Here is a 21323-nt window from a genome sequence, read left to right on the forward strand (position 1 = left end):
CAGCCAATCGGAGCGTAGTGTGGGCGGGGTTTCTAAGCAGGAGAATGACAGGTTTCTGTTGAACCGGTTGCTGGCACTCTCAGGTGGACTCCAGGTACACTCTGACGTTAGAGCTCAGTTTAAAGTGTTTCAAGTTTCTTCATGTTTATGTTTTTATTTCAGCTGTAAAATCAGCTGCTTCAAAAGACATCAAGATGTTTGAATCATAAACGAGTCCAATAATCATCATGAAACATGATCAGAGGTCCCCAAATTCTGGAGGAGGAGGGGGGAGAGAGAGAGGGAGGGAGGGGGCAGAGGGGAGAGAGAGAGTGAAGGAGGGGGGCAGATGGGAGAGAGAGAGTGAGGGAGGGGGGCAGATGGGAGAGAGAGAGTGAGGTAGGGGGGCAGAGGGGAGAGAGACACAGAGGAGGGAAAGAGAGAGAGAGAGAGAGAGAGAGGAGTGTCAGCAGGTAGAACAGGTTTGGGCGAGGCGGGCGAGTGAGCTCCACACACGTGAAAAAGAGAGAGAGAGAGATTTGATTGTTCACTTTGTGACTTTAAACACAGACGACGACACACAGAAGAAGAAGAAGAAACAAGTGGTGAAGAGAAGAAGAAGACGTGTGTTTTTCTTCAGAGGAACAGTTTTAAAAGAAGAAGAAGTGAGCAGGTGTAACACAAGTGTAACCAGGTGAGTCAGGTCAAACAGTTCTTTGTTTTATTCTTAATCTGCAGGTGAATCTGACTGAACAGATCTCAGAGTGTTTACAGTTTATCTCTTGACATCATTTCATGGTTCTTCTGTTCGTGCTGTAAGAACAAGTACTGTAAGCTCTGAGGGAGACGTGTCTCTCCTCTCCAGGAGGGGGTGATATGCCCCCCTTTAGTTACTGTTGACCTGTTACGTCACAAACCAAACAGTGAAAACATGAACATGCAGTGGATGACTGATCTCATTTCTTCTTCTGCTCTTTACTTTTGGTACAAACCAGACACTCGCTCCCTCGTGCTGTTTCACTTTAGGTCAAAGCCCGACGCAGGAACTGTGACACCAGGTGTTATTTTAATGATCTTATTAAAGAGAAGCTTTCAGATCTTCAGTTACATTTTAATTAAAAGGGACAGTGTCTCCTCTTCAGCACCACCGTCTTGTCTAATTGTTGCCGCCGTCTTTGAGTGATTCAAACAGCGTGCAGGAGGGTTAGGGTTTACCTGCAATTTAAAAACAATCAATGACCCAAATACTGGGTGACTAAGAGTCTATTGGTGTTGCTGTGCTATCAAACAGGTAGTGATATCATTTGATTGGAATGATAATTGTATCAATATAAGAAAACTCTGTATTGTGACATCCCTGCTGTGGAGCATGCTCAGAGCTTCTCATCCAGTTTGGGTCGGATGGAAGTGTAAACACGTGAGAGTAAATCAACCTCTGACCTCGTTACCAGGTGTGTTTTAACTTCAGTCAGACTCAAATGTTTACTTGGATTATTAAAGTCCAGGTTTAGTCATACTGACACAAAAAAAATCTGCTTTTTAACATCATGTTAATGTAACCCGTGTGTAAAGGATGTGTTCTGTGTTTTGTTCTGAGTTGCAGAAATAAATCAGGAGACAGCTCTTGGATTCTGGTTCTCTGTATTCAACAGATAAAAGCACATATCAGTCCGGTGTGTGTGTTGTCAGAGTCGAGCATCTCCCCTCTGACCAAAGTTGTAATGGCTCTGCTCTTGTTTACATTCACACATTAAACATTCATTGAAAATAATGCGATAAAATTAACAGCACTTCAAAATAAACACAATTGTTAAAAAACAATATTAGCCAAAATAAAGTTAAAATAAATAGATACATAATAAATACAAAATAAGAAAAATATTTAGAAAACTAACCCAAATAAACTACACAATAAGACATCAAATCAATAATAATATGGAGCCAGAAAATCCCTCCTCTTTTGACTCACCTTCACAAAAAAATCCCTTACATTTAGCATTTATGTACAGCATATAAATTCACATTGGTAGCTTTAATATTTACATATATTAATGAGACACAAAAAAGAAACCTCTCCATACCTGTAGCCAACAGATAAAAGCACATATCAGTCCGGTGTGTGTGTTGTCAGAGTCGAGAGACGGGGTTTCCTACTGCGCGAGACACTAGCTTATCACTGTACATTAGCCGTTAACATTTACGACGAAACTAATAACTTGATATGTAAAACTTGATACAGAATAAAACAAATATGATCACAAACCAAACACCACAGTTTGATTACATGTAAACTATAAAAAAAACAACTTTTTATTGAATTTATCGACGGAGCATTAATCACCATAAACCTACCTCTGACCTAAGTTGTAATGGCTCTGGCCAGAGCGCGCACCGCACACGCTCTTACCTCCGTCATTACGCACAGACACACACACAGACTCCAAAATAAACAGGCAGGAGAACAATGGAATATAATTAGATTTAAAATGAAAAATCTTTGTTTCGGGGAAATTCATATGTCATCAATAACGACCTGTTACATTAACACACTGACTGACAGGGGGCGCTAAAGAGCTGCATGGGAGCAGAGACAGTGAAAGAGGAGCTGTTTCTCCTGCTCAGAGAGCTTTACAACAATAACTTTACAGCTGCAGTTCCTCCAGTGTCCACTAGAGTCTGTCTCCTGCAGTGAGTCAGTCCCCATAGAGCCCCATGTTAAAATGTAAAACAATAAACATGTTTTTTGCACTTAATGATGACTGATGACATCATGACCGCTGATGCTTTCACTCTTTGTGTCTTTGATTTGTGTCTTTTAAACCCAAACTGAGGATTCTTCTGAATGGCTCCTTCCTTCCTTGTTTCCTTCCTTTTTCCATCCTTTCTTGTTTCCTTCCTTCCTTTCTTGTTTCCTTGTTTCCTTTCTTTTTTTGTTCCTCAAATCAAAGTTCAATATCCTCTCTCTCTCCACAGAGCTCTCTCGTCCTGACTTCCTGGTGTCCTCTGGTTGGACAGCTGCCTGATTGGTTGGTTAATTGATAATCTTTAGCCCCACCTTCCTGTGACACATCGTGATGTCAAACATCAATGTCTCCCTGGAGAACCCGTACGGAGAGGTGACCATCCCCCGGGCTAAGCTACGCCCATCAGATGACGCCACAGTGATAGCCAATCCGATGGCTTTGAGCAATAACGACAGTAACCCATACGGCGTGGCAAGCTCCGCCCCGCCACCATATATGGTGAAGGAAGCAGGGGAGGAGGAGGAGGGGGGGAGGTGCCCTGCCTGCTGCTACCGCTGCAGGAGGAGGAAGTGATGACACAGCTACAGGAGGACTGTGATTGGCTCGGATTTGTTCATATCCTGTTTTTTTAAGTTCATGTTTCCTTCCTACGTCTGAGGAAACAAGGAAGGAAACCAGGAAGGAAACCAGGAAGGAAAGGAAGAAGGAAAGAAGGAAGGAGAGAAGGAAGGAAGGAAGGAGATGTTACGAAGGAATGAAGGAGGGAAGGAAGGAAGCAAGGAAATATATTAAAGAAAGGAAGGAAGGAAGGAGATAAGGAAGGAGATGTATTAAAGAAAGGAAGGAAGGAAGGAGATAAGGAAGGAAGGAGATGTAATGAAGGAAGTCGTAGCGGCCGTTTTGTGTCTCATCAGGTCAAAAAATAAAATCTGTAATTTCTCTCGAGTTCAGAGGTCTTCCTGAGGTCATGTGACAGGAAGTATGATGTTACACATGTTACAAAAATAAAGTTTTAGCTCAAAAAAAGTTTTAACTATTTAAACAAATTTTAAATGGAATACATTTTTTGAACAGCTGATTTGACACAAAGCAGTCCCTGCTGTTATTTTTTTCTGCTGTTGCCATGATGACCGTCGTTATCAGGGGAGACGGGCTCAATGAAACATGTAAAACAATAAAGTTTAAATAAAGTTTCTACAAACTGTAAAAAGTTCCTCCAATGATTAAAACAGTTGGCCTTCTGCTGCCTGTTTTTATTTTAAATTATTAAATGAACATTTAAACACAAAGAACACGACGTGGAGATGATCCTTTTTATTCTTTATATTTGAATCTTTAAAGGGGACATATTATAATGTTTCTGAACATATATCTGGGTAACCTGAGTGTCTACAGACCCACAAAATGTGAAATAAACCCATCCAGTCCTTTGTTTGTGGTCTGCATAAGTCTTACAACAGAGAAAAATGCTCTGTTTCAAATGTGCTCTCCTTGTGATGTCACAGTGGGATTCTGGTAAAAAATAATACCCTCCCCTCCACTGGTATCTCCACCCATGGACTCCACCCCCAGCCTAGAACAAAACTTTTGAGCAGGTCGGCCATTTTCATTCTCTCTACAGAGGAGTGATGTCTACCTGGAAAACTCAGGGGAGCTCATTGCATTTAAAGAGACACACACACCAAAACGGAGCGTTCTGAGAGAGCTGGTTTATACAGAGTCTCAAACCTCCTCTGGTGCTTGATTCATGTCATATTTTGACCAAAGCACAGCACAGATGTTTCATTTAGACCAGTGTTTCTCAAATGGGGGTACACAAGTACCCCTAGGGGTACGTGGGATTACTGCAGGGGGTACGTGACAAATGTAATAAAAAAAAGTTGCATCACAGCAAACTAGTGGTGTGCGAAATAACGATCTTAGATCGTGAATGATTTAAACGTGTTAAAAATCTGCCAACTCAGGGAGATCGTAGAACGGAGCTAATGTGTTCATTTTATCATGCTGCAGTTTGTGCTCCTACACAGACGCGTCTCCCCCTCTCCTTCTGCTCGGCAGCGGAGCGGGATGCATCGCCCAAAAACAAAAACTTAAGAGTTAGACCGTAAAAAGAACTCCACCCCGGTTATATGCAACTGTTTGAGATATTTCCAAACCGACACAATACAATAAACATTTATCTGAAGAGTTTGCAAAGTTAAGGTTTGTCCTTCGGGCAGCGACAAAACGAACCCTTAACGAGCCGGAGAGATGTGAACAGTCTGCTGAGAGTCACAGAGCGGAGCTCAGACAGACAGTCTGTGATGGGAGATGTAGTTCAAGTTTATTAAAGCCATTTCAACAACAGTTGATAGGAATTTGTCTTTTATTTAAACTGATGCTGTCGGTGTTTTCTGCTCTCTCTCAGTTTTTAAAGTTATTAACAAGCCTCTCTACTCGAAGCTCACCTGTTGTGATAACGGAAACCAGAATGAATCGTAGGGAGGCGATAATATCAGCGAGGTCTGGACCTCGGTTGTTAAAAAAACGTTTTTGAACAGTCACCTACAATCATTTATTTCCATGAATTAGTATCTCTGCATGCTGCTTGAAGTGATGTCAGTCAGCAGCTCTTTCTCCTCTCGTTCAGTGTGCAGCAGGCAGGTGAGAGTCAGTAACCATGGTGACTGTCTGTCCGTCAATCAACGTTATCCCGCCCCCTCCGTGAATAAAACTCTTAATTTAGTAAAACTTACTTTGACCATGTGTCACAGAATAATCACATTTTGGATTATGTTTGAAGTGTTTTTAAATGACTGCATCACTGTATAAAAAGGTACCTAATGAACCCTAACATAGATTTAAAGACACAAAAGAGCACACAATACTAAATCATTCATTTAAAGTGCATAAAAGCCTACAATTGTACATACAAATTTGTCAGAATGCAGGGAAAGACATTTTTGGTGTTAAAAATAACAAAGACAATTTTAAATAGACTAAACTTATAAGCAAAGTATTTGTGCAATTAAAAACATTTTACAGGGAAATAAGTTTGGTTAAACTGATTGGTAACTTGTAAAATCTTTCTTTAAGATCAGTTTTGAAAAAAATCTTGATAAAATTGTGATCATGATATGATATTATTTTCCACATTGCCCACCACTAATAAATTGTTATGGGATTTACCTCCACATATTCTGTTCCTCCTGAAGCACTGTTTGTCTTTTGCAGGGTGACATAAGCCAACAGTTTTATGAAGACCACATACATTTGTTTAGTAATGTTTTTTTCCCAAATTATTTCCTGAAAAATGTCTTTGACGGGATAAGGGGGTACTTGGCTGAAAAAAATTCTGAAAGGGGGTACACAAGCCCAAAAAGTTTGAGAACCCCTGATTTAGACCACAGGGGACTGTTTGAAAAGGTGGGGAAGGGGGGATAATATGTCCTCTTTTAAGAATAGAGGTGTTGGTCGGGCTTTCATTAAGTATTTATATTTAGTGTAGAAAACCGTCTTTGGGTATCACATTTTGTGTTGCTTTCCCTTTAATTATGTGTTTTATTAGTGCTTAGTGTTCATTGATTCAGGAGCAATCCATCATAGCAGTCTCCAATTACATTGTGTTTAGCATTAGATCCTCCCTCTTTTATAATTGCTTCTCAGTTAAATCAGTCATTCTGGCCTCTCTCCTGGTTAGATGTATAGACTGGTTAGAAGTTTCCAGAGTGGTATTGTTTACATCCTTGTGTTTCCTTTGTGTGCGTTTCCCTGACAAGAAAGTAAGTTTTATCTATTTGTGTGAAATTACATTTCTGTAATATTTTGATAGTTTGAGTTTTAAGTTTATCCTGCTCATAGTATTTGATATGCAGATTGGAAATAGCCACTTATATCTATTGTTATGGTAGTGTAATTTTTGTAATTCATAGTAGAAATGTGAAATGCTGAGGTATTTGTTGGATGTAGTTGGATTATCTTGCTGCTCTACTTTATTAGTGATTTAATACAGTGTATTCAGCCAGCAGAGGGCGCAGTTGACTTGCTAATGACCTTTTGTGGTATAATTCTTAGTTAAGGTGTATTTTATCCTGCCTATTAGTCTGTTGTGTTTTACTGTTTCTGCCTCTGATGTATATATTTGTAAGAATTTGAAGTGACCTTATTGTTGAAGACATGGATTTAGTTCCTCTTTATGTTCTGCTGTACATAAATGAATACATTTTTCCCCTTTAACTTGTCTGTTATCAGTTCATATATATATCGGTTATTAACAGTTGATATATATAGAGCTCACGGAACACGTTTCGCCTCGGTGACCGTTTCCTTCAGCGTCTTCACTCCTTTTTTTCACGCCAGATAACTCTGAGGGCCGCCGTCTTCATTGTTATCTTTGCGGAGGTCAATCCGCCATCTTGGTCGGCTCCATGTTCTCCTGCGGGTTTGTTCCTCATTGATTTTGAGGCGGGTGAATAAAACAGTGAGTGTTTCCCGACATGTTACTCTGAAGTTATTCTGTCAGTTCTTCTGTTCTGAAATCTTCATTTATATAAAATAGGGGAAATCTAGGACGCCCTCTTCGCCTACACAGCCGTCATGGCATCACCGCTGGAAGTCATTCTCTTTGGTAGTTTCTATATTCGTTGTCTGTTTTATCGTCACGTTGATGTCAGAGACGTGATGTCATCGTGGTCGTCTTGGTTTCACTCTTTCTTTCCTGGCAGTGACTTTGATGTATAATTATGGACGTCTCTCTCACTTCTTCGTCAGAGTTTGAAGCTGCTTTAAAGAAAGTGATAATGAGACACATGACCTGTATTTATAAATATTTATATTTTAGAAATTCTCTCTGTTGCTAGGCGACCAGGGTCAGTCCACACTGCGCTGTAACCTGATAGGCCGACCTGAGATCAGCTGATCAGGTTTCACTTCAGAGCTTGTTATGAAATGTTTTCATTGATAAGATTTTATTTGAAGTCTCATTAATTCAAACTGTTGTCATGAAGTTTGATTTTGGTAGTTTTATATAATTATATTTCAAATGTCAATTTTATAACGATTCTTTTTTTTATTGTTCAGCGTTTATAATAAAATCTTTGTTCATTCTAAACATTCATTTATTGACCTTTATGTAAAAAGTTCATTTAAACTGTTTCTGCAGAACGTGTGTCAGCCAGCCGAGCGAGGCTCAATTATTAATGAAGCTCTCTCTCTCTCTCTCTCTCTCTCTCTCTCTCTCTCTCTCTGTCTGGCTCTCCTCTCTCGCTCTCAGAGCACCAGAGCGACCCAACAGAGGAGGAGAAATAAGAGAAGAGACAAGAAAACAAAGAAAAAGAAAAAGGACGAGAAGAAGAAAAAGGAGAACGAAGAGCTGGAATAAAAACAAGAGAGACGACGAGGAAAGAGGAGAACATAACCTTAAAAAGAGGAGAAAGAAAAAGAGAGGGAGAGAGAGACAGACAGAGAGAGAGGGAGAGAGACAGAGAGAGACACAGACAGAGAGAGAGGGAGGGAGAGAGAGAGGGAGAGAGGGAGAAAGAGAGGGAGAGAGAGAGAGAGGGAGAAGAAATGAAAAGGACGACAGACGATGAGACGGAGAAGAAGACTGAATAATTTTAAAAAAGAACAGAGGATGATATAAAGTGACACAAAGTTGACCTTAAAGGTAAGTGTCTGCTTCCCTTAAAAAAATCTGTCCAATCAGAGGACAGCAGGCTGACACAATCATTTGATTGGAGGATTTCTATCAACACAAACAGGAAGAGTTAAATATAATTTTCATGTTCTCGCTGTTACAACTTTCAGAATGTCAAACAACACAACAAAAAAAGAAGAACAGGAAGTGACCTGTCAGCCCCTCCCGTCTCCTCCCTCTACTGTTGCCATGGAGACAGTGATGTCACCAAAGAGGCAGGACCTAGTATGCATCGTGTGCTTCGGTAGCTACGACCTGGCAACCAGGTTGCCACGGCGTCTACACTGTGGCCATGCTTTCTGCCAGGCGTGTTTAAAGAGGCTAGACACGGTGATTAATGAACAGGTGACTTATGACATCATCAACGCTCACCTGACTAACACACAACATCAGTCAGTCCGATTACACACATCCTGCAAAAGCAAAAGTACACATGCTGCTCTATGTTGCTCTATGATGCCCAAGTTGCTCTATGTTGCTCTATGCTGCTCTATGTTGCACTATGCTGCTCTGTGTTGCTCTATGTTGCTCTATGCTGCTCTGTGTTGCTCTATGTTGCTCTATGCTGCTCTATGCTGCTCTATGATGCTCTATGTTGCTCTTTGTTGCTCTATGTTGCACTATGCTGCTCTATGTTGCTCTATGATGCCCAAGTTGCTCTAAGTTGCTCTATGTTGCTCTATGCTGCCCTATGTTGCTCTATGCTGCCCTATGTTGCTCTATTCTGCTCTATGTTGCACTATGCTGCTCTGTGTTGCTCTATGCTGCTCTATGCTGCCCTATGTTGCTCTATGCTGCCCTATGTTGCACTATGCTGCTCTGTGTTGCTCTATGATGCCCAAGTTGCTCTATGCTACTCTATGTTGCTCTTTGTTGCTCTATGTTGCACTATGCTGCTCTATGTGGCTCTATGTTACTCTATGCTGCTCTATGTTGCTCTATGCTGCCCTATGTTGCTCTATGCTAATCTATGTTCCTCTATGCTACTCTGTGATGCTGTGTTGCCCTATGCTGCTCTATGCTGCTCTATGTTACTATATTCTGCTCTATACCGCTATATTCTGCTCTGTGTTGCTCTATGCTGATCTATGTTGCTTTATGCTGCTCTGTGTTGCTCTATGTTGCTCTATGCTGCTCTATGTTGCTATATAACCTGCTCTGTGTTGCCCTATGCTGCTCTGTGTTGCTCTATGATGCCCAAGTTGCTCTATTCTGCTCTATGTTGCTCTATGTTGCTCTATGCTGCTCTATGCTGCCCTATGTTGCACTATGCTGCTCTGTGTTGCTCTATGATGCCCAAGTTGCTCTATGCTGCTCTATGTTGCTGTGTTGCTCTATGATGCCCAAGTTGCTCTATGCTGCTCTATGTTGCTCTGTGTTGCTCTATGTTGCTCTATGCTGCTCTATGTTGCTATATAACCTGCTCTGTGTTGCTCTGAGCTGCTCGTGCTGCTTTATGCTACTCTGTGTTGCTCTATGTTGCTCTATGCTGCTCTGTGTTGCTGCTCTATGCTACTAAATAGAAAGAAACGTGAGGTAACAACAGTTCATTAAATGTTCAAATAAAAAAATATTTGTTAAAATTCTTAAATAATTTTCTTTAGATGTTGCTCTATGTACCTTAAAAACTTGATACTGAGCATTGGGTGCAGGTAGTTCCCCACAGGTAGAATAATCAGCATCTGCTCCGGTTGCTCAGGTGTGGATCCCGTGTCCTCAGTGTCGACAGAATACACCTCGGCCACGAGGAGGAGCGGCCGGTCTGGACTTGGACTTGGCCTCCTTCCTGGGAATGAAGGCCCAGCAGACCTCTTCGTGCTCCCTGTCCTCCTGGAGCTCTACCCACAAGGAGGGGGAGGGGCCTGCAGATGCTGCCTGGGACGGGAAGCTGTGGCTTGGGAAGGAGGTGACAGATGACGGCTGGTCACACGGAGGTCTGGCTGAGCCTCGGTTCCATCGTTACGGCAACTGCTGCCTGCCGTCGTCCTATTGGCTTTGCTGCTGGTTATGTTGCAGGGGGCGTGGCTAATACTGACCAATGAGTGCTTGTTAGTGTTCGTTCGTTTCTGACTGATGGAGTTAAAAAATACATGCAAATGTGAAGTTTCATGGATAAAATAATTAGTAACAAATTCTAAAAAAGTAAAATTAATAAAGTTGCTTTATGTTTAATATTGTATTTACTAAAATATTTAAGTGTTAAATAAATAAGTGTTTTATTATTAGATAACCATGGGGTGAACACTTTTACATACAGTATCAAAACAGTAATAACACTCAGTCTAAAGGTACAGTAGCATCATTAGATACCTGCACAGGTGAGAAGTAAAAGTACTACAACTGGGTACATGAGTACTTGTCCTAACCTCAGTACTTGTCCTTACATGAGTACTTGTCCTTACATCAGTACTTGTCCTTACATGAGTACTTGTCCTAACCTCAGTACTTGTCCTTACATGAGTACTTGTCCTTACATCAGTACTTGTCCTTACATCAGTACTTGTCCTTACATGAGTACTTGTCCTAACCTCAGTACTTGTCCTAACATGAGTACTTGTCCTTACATGAGTACTTGTCCTAACCTCAGTACTTGTCCTTACATGAGTACTTGTCCTAACCTCAGTACTTGTCCTAACCTCAGTACTTGTCCTAACATGAGTACTCTTCCTAACATGAGTACTTGCCCTAACATGAGTACTTACACTTGGGGGAAGGGTTAATATATTCAGTATATACAAGTATATTCATACACAGAGCAGCTGAGAAATAATATTTATTTATAGTTACATATTTTACAAAAGAGCTCTTTGCAGTTCAACTTCCATAACCAAAAATCTATTATTAATATCAACATGTTTTTGACCAATCATAGGCCTCCTGTTGGGTTCCATCAATCAGCGGCTACAGTGGTGTGTGCTAGCTAAATGCTAGTATCTGTGATGTGTTCAGAGTAGAAACAGAACAAATGTTTGGAAAACTTGTGAACAATAAAGCTTGGAACCTTCAAAGTGGACGGATGAGCTTTTAATGAAGGGTTTGTAAAAATGAATCTGAAGTTTAATATTTCCAATTAAAATCAAAGTGTGTGATGAATTTGTTCCTGTTTTCTTTTGTTTGTGGGGTTTAAGAGAGTTTGGAGGTTATGTTACTAGGTTATGCTGACCGACAAATAGACAGAATAGAAAAAGAGAGAGAGGTTTGGCATTTTCCTGTCATGAAGAACAAGGCATCCTGGGAGTTTGAGTCCTTGTCATAAAAAAATGTGGCCTCTGCTGCTTATTTGTTGAAGAGAAAAATACCCACAATGCATTTAACTCTTAAAACGTGTCTTTTCAAAGTCTCCAACATCTTCCCATTTCCAGGCACCTCCCCCTGAGTCTGCAACTTGGCCAATCAGAGGCTGCCGAGCCCCTCGCCCACTCTGATTCGCTGTCCAGGCTGTAGGCTGAAGCTGAAGTCTTTTGGCGCTTCGAACAGCAGAACAATGGTGGAGCCGAGGTTAAACTCGCCCAACACTGCCCCCTTCTGTAAGGCCACACCTCCTCCTTCAACTGAGTCCACGCCCCCTTTCTCTCCTGCCTTCAACTCCTGCTCTCCAAGGGCAACATAGCTGCGGTCATGATAAGATCCTTTACTGTATCGCGGAGCGTTTGTGTGAAGTTCCTGAGGAGGAAACACAAGAAAAGTTTGAAAATCACCTAAAAACGTCAAACTTTAAAACTAGGTTAAAAAGTAAACTTAACACTCTGACTCCATGTTGAAATAAAACTTTCTGATAAACTGAGTGAAATCTTTCTAAAATAATTAAAAAGGGACGGAGCTGCACACAAACCCCTGCTTCCCCTGAGCTCACCTGGTCGAAGTAAACCCTGATGGAGCCGACGTTTGTTGCCCCCACAGCTGTTAGAGAGAAGAAGCCGTGCTGCCATTGGCCAGTTAACGCCACTCGCTCGTTGAGGCAGAAAAGCTCTTTGACCAAACGAGCCACGCCCGGGTTCACTGACATTAACGAGCCTGACAAGCAGAGAGAGAGAGAGAGAGAGCTAAGGAGCAGCTCGAGAGCAGGAGGCAATCAGGTAAACACAGGGAGACGCCCTCACCTGGGAAATGACGACGAAGCTCCACCCTCCAGTCTGTGGGCGAGTGAAAACAGTGATAGTCTCCCGGAGCCAGGTAGACCACCACGTGGAACAGGTCGTTATCAGGACTCGACAGGAGAAGGTCCCTGAAGGACGACGACGAGTCTAAAGAAAGAGACTCGATCAGAGAAGTGTTGGACCCAGGACGACCTCCAGTCTCAACCAACAGGTCCAAAGTCTTACTAAACAAGTCACACCGACAAGTCAGAAGTCACAACATGTCACACCGACAAGTCACAACAAGTCAAACCAACAAGTCACAAGTCTCAAGTCACACTGACAAGTCACAAGTCTCAAGTCACACCGCCAAGTCACACCGACAAGTCACAAGTCATATCAATGAGTCACAACAAGTCAAACCAACAAGTCACAAGGACAAGTCACAACAAGTCACATCAACAAATCACAAGTCATATCAACAAGTCATGCCAACAAGTCAGTGTTTGTGTCAAGTCAAGTCTCCAGGTGTGTGTGTGTAAAGTTGTGTCTTCAGGTGTGTGTGTCCAGGTGCGTGTGTGTAAAATTGTGTCTTCAGGTGTGTGTGTAAAGTTGTGTCACCAGGTGTGTGTGTAAAGTTGTGTCTCCACGTGTGTGTATAAAGTTGTGTCTCCAGGTGTGTGTGTGTGTAAAGTTGTGTCTTCAGGTGTTTGTGTAAAGTTATGTCTCCAGGTATGTGTCTCCAGGTGTGTGTGTGTAAAGTTGTGTCTTCAGGTGTGTGTGTAAAGTTTTGTCTTCAGGTGTTTGTGTAAAGTTGTGTATGTGTCCAAGTGTGTGTGTAAAGTTGTGTCTTCAGGTGTTTATGTAAAGTTATGTCTCCAGGTGTGTTTGTGTCTTCGGGTGTGTGTGTAAAGGTGTGTCTTCAGGTGTGTGTGTAAAGTTATGTCTCGAGGTGTGTATCTCCAGGTCTGTGTGTACAGGTGTGTGTCAAGTTGTCTCTTCAGGTGTGTGTGTCCAGGTGTGTGTGTCTTCAGGTGTTTGTGTAAAGTTGTGTTTTCAGGTGTGTGTGTGTCTAGGTGTGTGTGTAAAGTGGGTCTTTTCAGTAGGTCTTGTGTCTCATGTCAGATTTTTTGTTACTAATAATTAAATAATTAGTGAATTATTGGTATCACATTGGTGTAGGGGGCGTGGTCTCACCATTGCTCTGCCTCTTTTGTGGACCCAGGAAGCTCTCCAGACTGTAGGTGACCCCCTTCACCTGCTCCACCTCAGAGTTCTTCACACGGCCGAAGTGAAGGATCCTCCCGTCAGCTGGAGAGATCTGAGGGGAGATCCAGGAGTCCATATTTTTATCATCATTTAGATTTATCAACTTATTTAGAGTGGAGGAGGTGGGGAGAGAGGAGAAGAGGAGAGGACAGAAGGAGAGAGGATGAGGGAAGGAAAGAGGAGAGGAGAAGAGAAGGAAGAGGAGGAAGAGAAGGAGATGGAGGGGAGAGAGGGGGAAAGAGGAGGAGGAGGAGGAGGAGAGAAGGAAGGAGGAGGGAGGGGAGAAATAGAGATGAGGAGGAGCTTTACCAGACAGGAGGAGGCGCAGACTGGTCTGACTGCAGGTTTGAGACGTCGTCTGAAGAATTCTCCGAGGTTCCTGTAGTGACGTAAATCCTCCACGGCTGCTTCCTATTGGTCGACACAAAGAGCAGAATAAAAACATGAAACCAGGTGTTCTGTGGGACGGCTGCTTGAAGTGGGTCTGTGTCAACTAACAGGAAGTGTTTCCCTGACTTTAGGCTCCTCCCACTTAAGAATTTAACAGAAAAACCAAGTTTACCTGCATGTTGACTCCAAACGTCCAGATGTAGAGCGAGTACACAGGTTTTCTCAGCCAGGTGGGGAGCTCCACCCCGTTCAGACGCCCCCATGCACGAGAGAGGAGGCGCGTCGGGAAGGAGTGGTACAACGCCACCTACAGAATAAAACAGGACACTTCAGGGTAACTTTCACCATTCAGCTCATGAAAAAAAAGAAGTTACTCTTAATATTATTTATCTGAGAATTAAAAAAAAGTGTAAGAAGAGGAGGAACAAAGAAGGGGAAAGGAGAGGCGACAGAGGAGAGGAGGAGTCAGAGGAGGGGAGGAGACAGAGGAGGAGTCAGATGACACAAAGGAGAGGAGGAGTCAGAGGAGACAGAGGAGGGGAGGAGACAGAGGAGAGGAGGAGTCAGAGGAGAGGAGGAGACAAAGAAGAGGAGGAGTCAGAGGAGAGGAGGTGTCAGAGGAGAAGAGAGGAGGACTCAGAGGAGAGGAGACAGAGGAGAGGGGGAGCCGGAGGAGAGGATGAGTCGGAGGAGAGGAGGAGCCGGAGGAGTCAGAGGAGAGGAGGAGTCAGAGGAGAGGAGGAGTCAGAGGAGAGGAGAGGAGGAGTCAGAGGAGACAGAGGAGGGGAGAAGACAGAGGAGAGGAGGAGACAAAGGAGAGGAGGAGACAAAGGAGAGGAGGAGTCAGAGGAGAAGAGAGGAGGACTCAGAGGAGAGGAGACAGAGGAGAGGAGGAGCCGGAGGAGTCAAAGGAGAGGAGAGGAGGAGTCAGAGGAGAGGAGGAGTCGTAGGAGAGGAGGAGTGGAGAGGAGGAGTCAGAGGAGAGGAGAGGAGGAGTCAGAGGAGACAGAGGAGTCAGAGGAGACAGAAGAGAGGAGGAGACAGAGGAGAGGAAAAGTCGGAGGAGAGGAGGAGTCGGAGGAGACAGAGGAGAGAAGGAGTCAGAGGAGAGGAGGAGTCAGAGGAGACAGAGGAGAGGAGGAGAGGAGGCGTTGGAGGAGTCAGAGGAGAGGAGGAGTCGGAGGAGAGGAGGAGTCGGAGGAGACAGAGGAGAGGAGAGGAGGAGTCAGAAGAGAGGAGAGGAGGAGTCAGAGGAGACAGAGGAGTCAGAAGAGAGGAGGAGTCAGAGGAGAGGAGAGGAGGAGTCAGAGGAGACAGAGGAGTCAGAAGAGAGGAGGAGTCAGAGGAAACAGAGGAGTCAGAAGAGAGGAGGAGACAGAGGAGAGGAAGAGTCGGAGGAGAGGAGGAGTCGGAGGAGACAGAGGAGAGAAGGAGTCAGAGGAGAGGAGGAGACAGAGGAGAGGAGGAGTCAGAGGAGAGGAGGAGAGGAGGCGTTGGAGGAGTCAGAGGAGAGGAGGAGTCAGAGGAGAGGAGGAGTCGGAGGAGAGGAGACAGAGAAGGGTAAAGAGGAGAAAAATGGGTAGGAGAAAAGAGAAAAAATAGCAGTATTAAGAGGAGGAGATGATCAGCTAGGATCAGTACCAGGTCCCAGTTTGATGACCTGTTATCTAGGATCAGTACCAGGTCCCAGTTTGATGACCTGTTATCTAGGATCAGTACCAGGTCCCAGTTTGATGACCTGTTATCTAGGATCAGTACCAGGTCCCAGTTTGATGACCTGTTAGCTAGGATCAGTACCAGGTCCCAGTCTGATGACCTGTTAGCTAGGATCAGTACCAGGTCCCAGTCTAAAGACCTGTTAGCTCTTGTGTAGTTCCTTTGTGTTTCTTTTGGTCTGAACAATCAGATGCTACGCTGATGACATCACGCTGTTCATATCACCTGTCTGACAGCTGCTCTTACCCGATTGGCTAGTGGACGCAGTGCACTGACAGACAGGATGTAGCACAGGAAGGCGATTGGCCGACGGCGCCAAGGGGTGGGGCGAGAAGTGCTGCCACTGAGCCCACTCAGACGATGACGAAGAGCCAAACGACGTACCTGGAGCCTAGTTATGACAACGAGATATCACGATATTCTACGAGACTTTGAGAGAATGTGACTACAAGGTAACAAAAGAAGAAGAGGGAGGAGGAAGACCTGACAGTGAGTGAGTGTGTGTGTGTGTGTGTGTAAATGTGTGTTTGCAAATGTGTGTGTGTCTGTGTGTGTGTGTGTTTGTGTGTGTGTCTGTGTGTGTGTGTGTGTCTGTAGATGTGTGTGTGTGTAAATGTGTGTGTGTGTAGATGTTTGTGTGATGTGTAAAAGTGGAATGTAGATGTGTGAGTGTGTTTGAAGCTAACTGGGTTAGCAGGTTAGCACAGGATCAACTGTAAAGAGGCTAAGGCAGGCTAAAGCTAAAATAGCTGACCTGTTAAGGTAGCTTTCACCATAGAAACCACACACACCCACACACACACCCACACACATACACGCACACTAATCTTCTCTGCCTGTTAACCCCCCCTGGCTCTCTCTCTCCCTCACACCTGCTGCTTCAATTTACGTGTCCTGTTTTTTCTGTCTTGTTTTTTAAATAAAGTTTAATTTACAATCTTAGGTTTTAGTTTGACCTCAATCTGCTCTTCTTCTTCATTTTTATATCAGACTGACACTTCTTTTGACTTAATGAGCAGGTGTAACAGTCGCACTGACAGCTGTTGTAGTTCTAGCAGCTGTTGTAGTTCTAACAGAATGTATTTAATCATGGGTTTGTAGTTTTAAAAAAATGTTTCTCTCTCTGGCTTTAAGTTAAAATGTTATTAATTTAATCGGACACACCTCTTCCTCTCCCACCTGAATCGTGCGCTCATTCTCGCCCCTCCTCCTCCTCCTCCTCCATCTTTTTCACACTCTCTCTCGGCGTTGGGTGCACGACGCTGCCGCCTCACCTGCCGTAGCAGATCGCGCTCCCGAAGCCGACTTCCGTCACGGGGAAGGAACCTTACCATGAACGAGGGGTCGCAGGAGACAACGAGGGGGGAGACGGTGGACCACACATGCTGACAAGTAGATCACTCAGGTAAGAAAGGACAGGTGAGAAGAGACAGGAGAGAGATTTGAACACAGACAGAGGTCAGTGTTCACTGAGGAGAAATTAGTGAGAGAGAGAGTTAATACTAAAAAGCTCCGCCCCCTCTCTCTCTCTCTCTCTCTCATGTCTCTCTCTCTCTCTCTCTCATGTCTCTCTAACACTGACATTCAATGTTAAAGATTTATGATTCTGTATTTTTTATTTTAATGAATCTTTGAGTTTAAATTATTTTATGTCTCTGAAAGCAGGTCATCAAAATGAGAAAATGTTGTCCAATCAGAGCCCTCTGCTGCTCAGGCACCGACTGACCCAACAGGATGAGCCAATCAGGAGGCAGATGGGGCAGTGAGAAGAGGGGGCGGGGCTGAGTGAGGCGATGTTGTTTTAGTGTAGCGAGCAGAGTGACCGGTCTGAGTGAAATCATCACTGTGACATTACCCTGAACTTTCACCCAGATACCCCTCACCCAGATACCCCTCGACACAGGCTAACCTTAGCATGTTAGCACATGTAACATCACTCAGGATGTGTTTAGGTGCACTGCTGAGTGTGTGTCATCTGAGCTCCACTGAGGAGCTCCAGCCTAAAAACTGCTAAGATTATCAAGATATGCAATGCCACAGAACAAGAACAAAGTTTTCTGTTTTTAACTCAGTGCTGCTTTTTAACATCATGAAGCGTGCTCAGTTTACAAAACAAGTGGACTTGATAAAAGTGGCGCGTGGTCGAGTCCGCATCTGCGTCCGCACATCAAAGAACAAACACAGTTTATCCACAAGGGTTCCTCAGGGCTCTGTGCTCAGTCCCCTTCTCTTCTCCATATACACAGGCTCACTTGGTTCAATAATCCGCTCTCATGGCTTCTCATACCACTGCTATGCTGACGACACCTAACTCTTCCTGTCATTCCCGCCAGACGATGTTATAGTCTCTGCAAGAATCTCGTCATGCCTTGCTGATATCTCTAAATGGATGAATGAACGCCACCGTCAACACAACCTTTCCACACACCACAGTGTGGAGCGCAGAGTTCCCACTAGACTTTTTTTTTAGACCCCCAATCTGGCCAGACGTATTCTTTGAATAACACTTTTACTAATATTCTAAGATTTAAGAAGTGAATGTCTTAAAAGTCTGAACAGCATCACTCTGAGTGTGAACAGGGAGGGGCTTAATACACCTCTGAGTGGAGAGGGAGGGGCTTAATAACGTCTGCTCAAGTAAACAACAAACTCGGGACAAAATGAGGTGCTGACTTGCCGACATATTCGTCATCACATGGGGGTCAAAATATTTTTAGTGAATGTTAAGATACTTTTTTATAAATTCTTGTTGCACATCAACTTTTTGCTCAAATATAACAGAGACATCCACACTTCTTCTTCGTAGCGTCCATGCTGTTTGTAGTTTTTACAACACTGAAGTCGGAAGAATGACTTCAACCCCAAAACTTGGACCGTCCAAGGAGCACCTGAATGCAGCATTTGTCCCTTACTGCTCAGTCCACCTGAACCAATCAGAAGAATCTAGCTGTGACATCATAGGTAGCTCTGAGAGGGAGTGGCAAGTCTACTTTCTTACCTGTGTGGGTGTGGCCAAATGGGGCGGTGCTCCATCCTCCTGGGTGCCACTCAATCTGTAGTGCTGGTAACCAAGGTAACACCCACCTGTCACTAACAGGAGGGGGAGGGGCCAGGGGCGGGGCAAGAATCCACGACCTGATTGGTCCAAAGATCAGAGAGAATCTTATTGGATACTGATTAAATTAACTAAATGATTAACTGCTTCTCAGATAATAAACAACACTGTTACACAGATAGAGAGGAGGAGGAGAAGGAGGAAGAGGAGGAGGAGAAGGAGGAAGAGGAAGAGGAGGAGGAAGAGGAGGAGGAAGAGGAAGAGGGAGGAGGAGGAGGAAGAGGAAAGGGGAGGAGGAGAAGGAGGAAGAGGAAGGAGAGAAGGAGCAGACCTACAGGAAGGAGGAAGGAGGAGGAGGAGGAGGAGGAAGAGGAGGAGGAGGAGCAGACCTACAGGAAGAGGAGGAAGGAGGAAGAGGAGAAGGAGGAGGAGGAGAATACCTACAGGAAAAGGAGGAAGGAGAGGGAGGAGGAGGAGCAGACCTACAGGAGGAGGAGGAGGAGATCTACGGGAGGAAAGAGGAGGAGGAGGAGAAGGAGGAGAAGGAGGAGAGCAGAGGAGTAGACGTAGAGGAGGAGGAGCAGACGTACCCGTGTGCAGGCGACGCTGTCGGCAGCCGTTCAAAGATGAAACTCTGAATAAATTCAAACATTAAAAAAGTTATTGTTAATTACTGATTTCTGTATTCTTTAATTTAACTAACAACCCATCCACAACAATAATGACGTCACAGTATGAGACACTCCATTGCTTCCTTTTAAGGATATTGTTTATTTTATACAATTATTAATGACGTCATAATATGGCGCTGTTGCTTTTAGGTGATTTTTTAATTCTTAATAAACTACAATCATCTCAAAGAGGTACATGTTCCTTTTCCGGTCCCCACGCGCAACCGGCGACCAGTGAACCTAAATGTCGCCTCGTTCAGGTGATAAAAAGGTAAATGTGTCACACCTGTATCACCTATCTGAAGCCGAAAACTTCTTCAACGTCATCCACACACTTAGCACCTGTCTGACGTCACAATCATAACCAACTATCGATTTTAATCACGATTAAAGGTTCATTTATACAATCTGTGGACGGGGTCTGGTGCAATCTCACAGCGTCACTGCTCGTAAAAAAACACTACGCAGTAATCACGTTTCACACGAGAGCACGTCATTAACTGACGTCGAACTGTTCACTTCAATTAAAGTGAATGAAAAAAAGATACAAACCTCGAAGTTACTCCGCAGCATACCCTCCGCAAGGCCGTCGCCATGTTGGATCACTGTTGGTGACGTGTAGACGTCATGCGTACCGGCCGGCGTGGGACGTTGGGCAGTCACCCCGAGGTGGTCTGTCAGGAGATGGTTTTGAAATCCACCTTCTAAAGCATGTGATTGGTCGATGAAGAAGCTGCTGCCTGCGAGGTTTAACTGAGGGCCAAAAGAAGTTTCAAGAAAGGAAACAAAACGTGAAAATGAAAGAGCGAATCACTGGAATTCCTCCAGTGTCCACTAGAGTCTGTCTCCTGCAGTGAGTCAGTCCCCATAGAGCCCCATGTTAAAATGTTCAACTTTATAAAGAAAAACCTGAGACGTTTTGTACGGTGGCTGAGAAGTGCAAAACAAAATAATGAAGTGTGAAACACTTTTTCAAAATTTGAGACTAACTTTGAAAAACACATTTTATGAAACAAAATTACAAGATTTGAAACACCAGTCAATAAATAATAACCAACCAATAAATAATCGGCAGAATCTTGACGGAAAGGGAACGTACCAAATGCAGGAAGTGACTCGGAAGTGATGGAGTGAGGGGTTGTTTCGTTTGTTTTGACGGAATGACTTGGCGGATAATTTTGGTGGTGGTGTGAATGCAAAATCTGGTGCAGACCAAAGAACTGACTTTTAAAACGGGGGTCTCAGGTCACTTCCGAGTGCACCAGATTTTGGTTTGCAAAATGTAGCTAACTAACATAGCAATGTAGCATTGCTAACAACGCCAGCCTTTAGTCCTCCTTGTAGGTTAAAGGCCCTGAAACACCAAGGAGATCGCCGGCCGTCGGTCCTAGTTGGACAAGTGAGCGATTGTCGACATTTTGAATCGGTGGTCGGTGAGAAGGATCTCTCTGATTGACTGTTGGGAGGTTTCATTCCTTTCCAGCTCTCTCAGGTTCAGGAAAGCCCCTTGAGCATGCCGCTGCAGTATCCATGCTTTCACTCATTAATGCGGTTTCTCCTTATTTGTCTCCTCCGCCTCTTCTTTGCTTTTTACACTAAAAGACCAAGAGCTGACAACGCCAGCGGCATTTTCTACTTTTTATCAGACATTATTCTCCATTAGTAAGCTACCTATAATACGAGTGGTGACCGACAGCGAAGAGAAAATGGTCTTCTAGTATCATAACAACCGACTACCGCCCCCTGCTG

The 21323-nt window shown here is 43.9% G+C and overlaps 2 protein-coding genes across 6 annotated transcripts; one reads left to right on the forward strand and one right to left on the reverse strand.

Annotated features, from left to right (window-relative positions):
• The first annotated feature begins 7963 nt into the window (after nucleotides 1-7963).
• Nucleotides 7964-11014, forward strand: rnf224 (ring finger protein 224). Its single transcript, XM_065965776.1, has 3 exons — nucleotides 7964-8367; nucleotides 8508-8742; nucleotides 10097-11014. The coding sequence occupies exons 2-3, from the start codon at nucleotides 8509-8511 to the stop codon at nucleotides 10424-10426; spliced, it is 564 nt and encodes a 187-aa protein (XP_065821848.1). The 5' UTR covers nucleotides 7964-8367; nucleotide 8508; the 3' UTR covers nucleotides 10427-11014.
• Nucleotides 11015-11154: 140 nt separating this feature from the next.
• On the reverse strand, nucleotides 11155-20233 carry pisd (phosphatidylserine decarboxylase). Of its 5 annotated transcripts, none has more exons than XM_020636901.3 (9): nucleotides 20127-20233; nucleotides 19494-19537; nucleotides 18847-18983; nucleotides 14305-14439; nucleotides 14052-14153; nucleotides 13671-13794; nucleotides 12498-12641; nucleotides 12251-12411; nucleotides 11155-12060 (listed from the first exon to the last, which is right to left on the reverse strand). In XM_020636901.3, exons 1-9 carry the CDS (start codon nucleotides 20168-20170, stop codon nucleotides 11791-11793), a joined length of 1161 nt encoding a protein of 386 aa, XP_020492557.1. In that variant the 5' UTR covers nucleotides 20171-20233; the 3' UTR covers nucleotides 11155-11790. The 5 variants fall into 5 exon arrangements, with proteins under 5 accessions (XP_020492557.1, XP_029133739.1, XP_020492556.2 ...); XM_029277906.2 differs by lacking the exon at nucleotides 20127-20233 and adding an exon at nucleotides 16095-16239; XM_020636900.3 differs by lacking the exons at nucleotides 18847-18983; nucleotides 19494-19537; nucleotides 20127-20233 and adding exons at nucleotides 16095-16239; nucleotides 17013-17435.
• Between the last annotated feature and the right edge of the window lie 1090 nt (nucleotides 20234-21323).

This window comes from Labrus bergylta, chromosome 17, assembly GCF_963930695.1.
Source record: "Labrus bergylta chromosome 17, fLabBer1.1, whole genome shotgun sequence".
NCBI classification, from domain to species: Eukaryota; Metazoa; Chordata; class Actinopteri; order Labriformes; family Labridae; genus Labrus; species Labrus bergylta.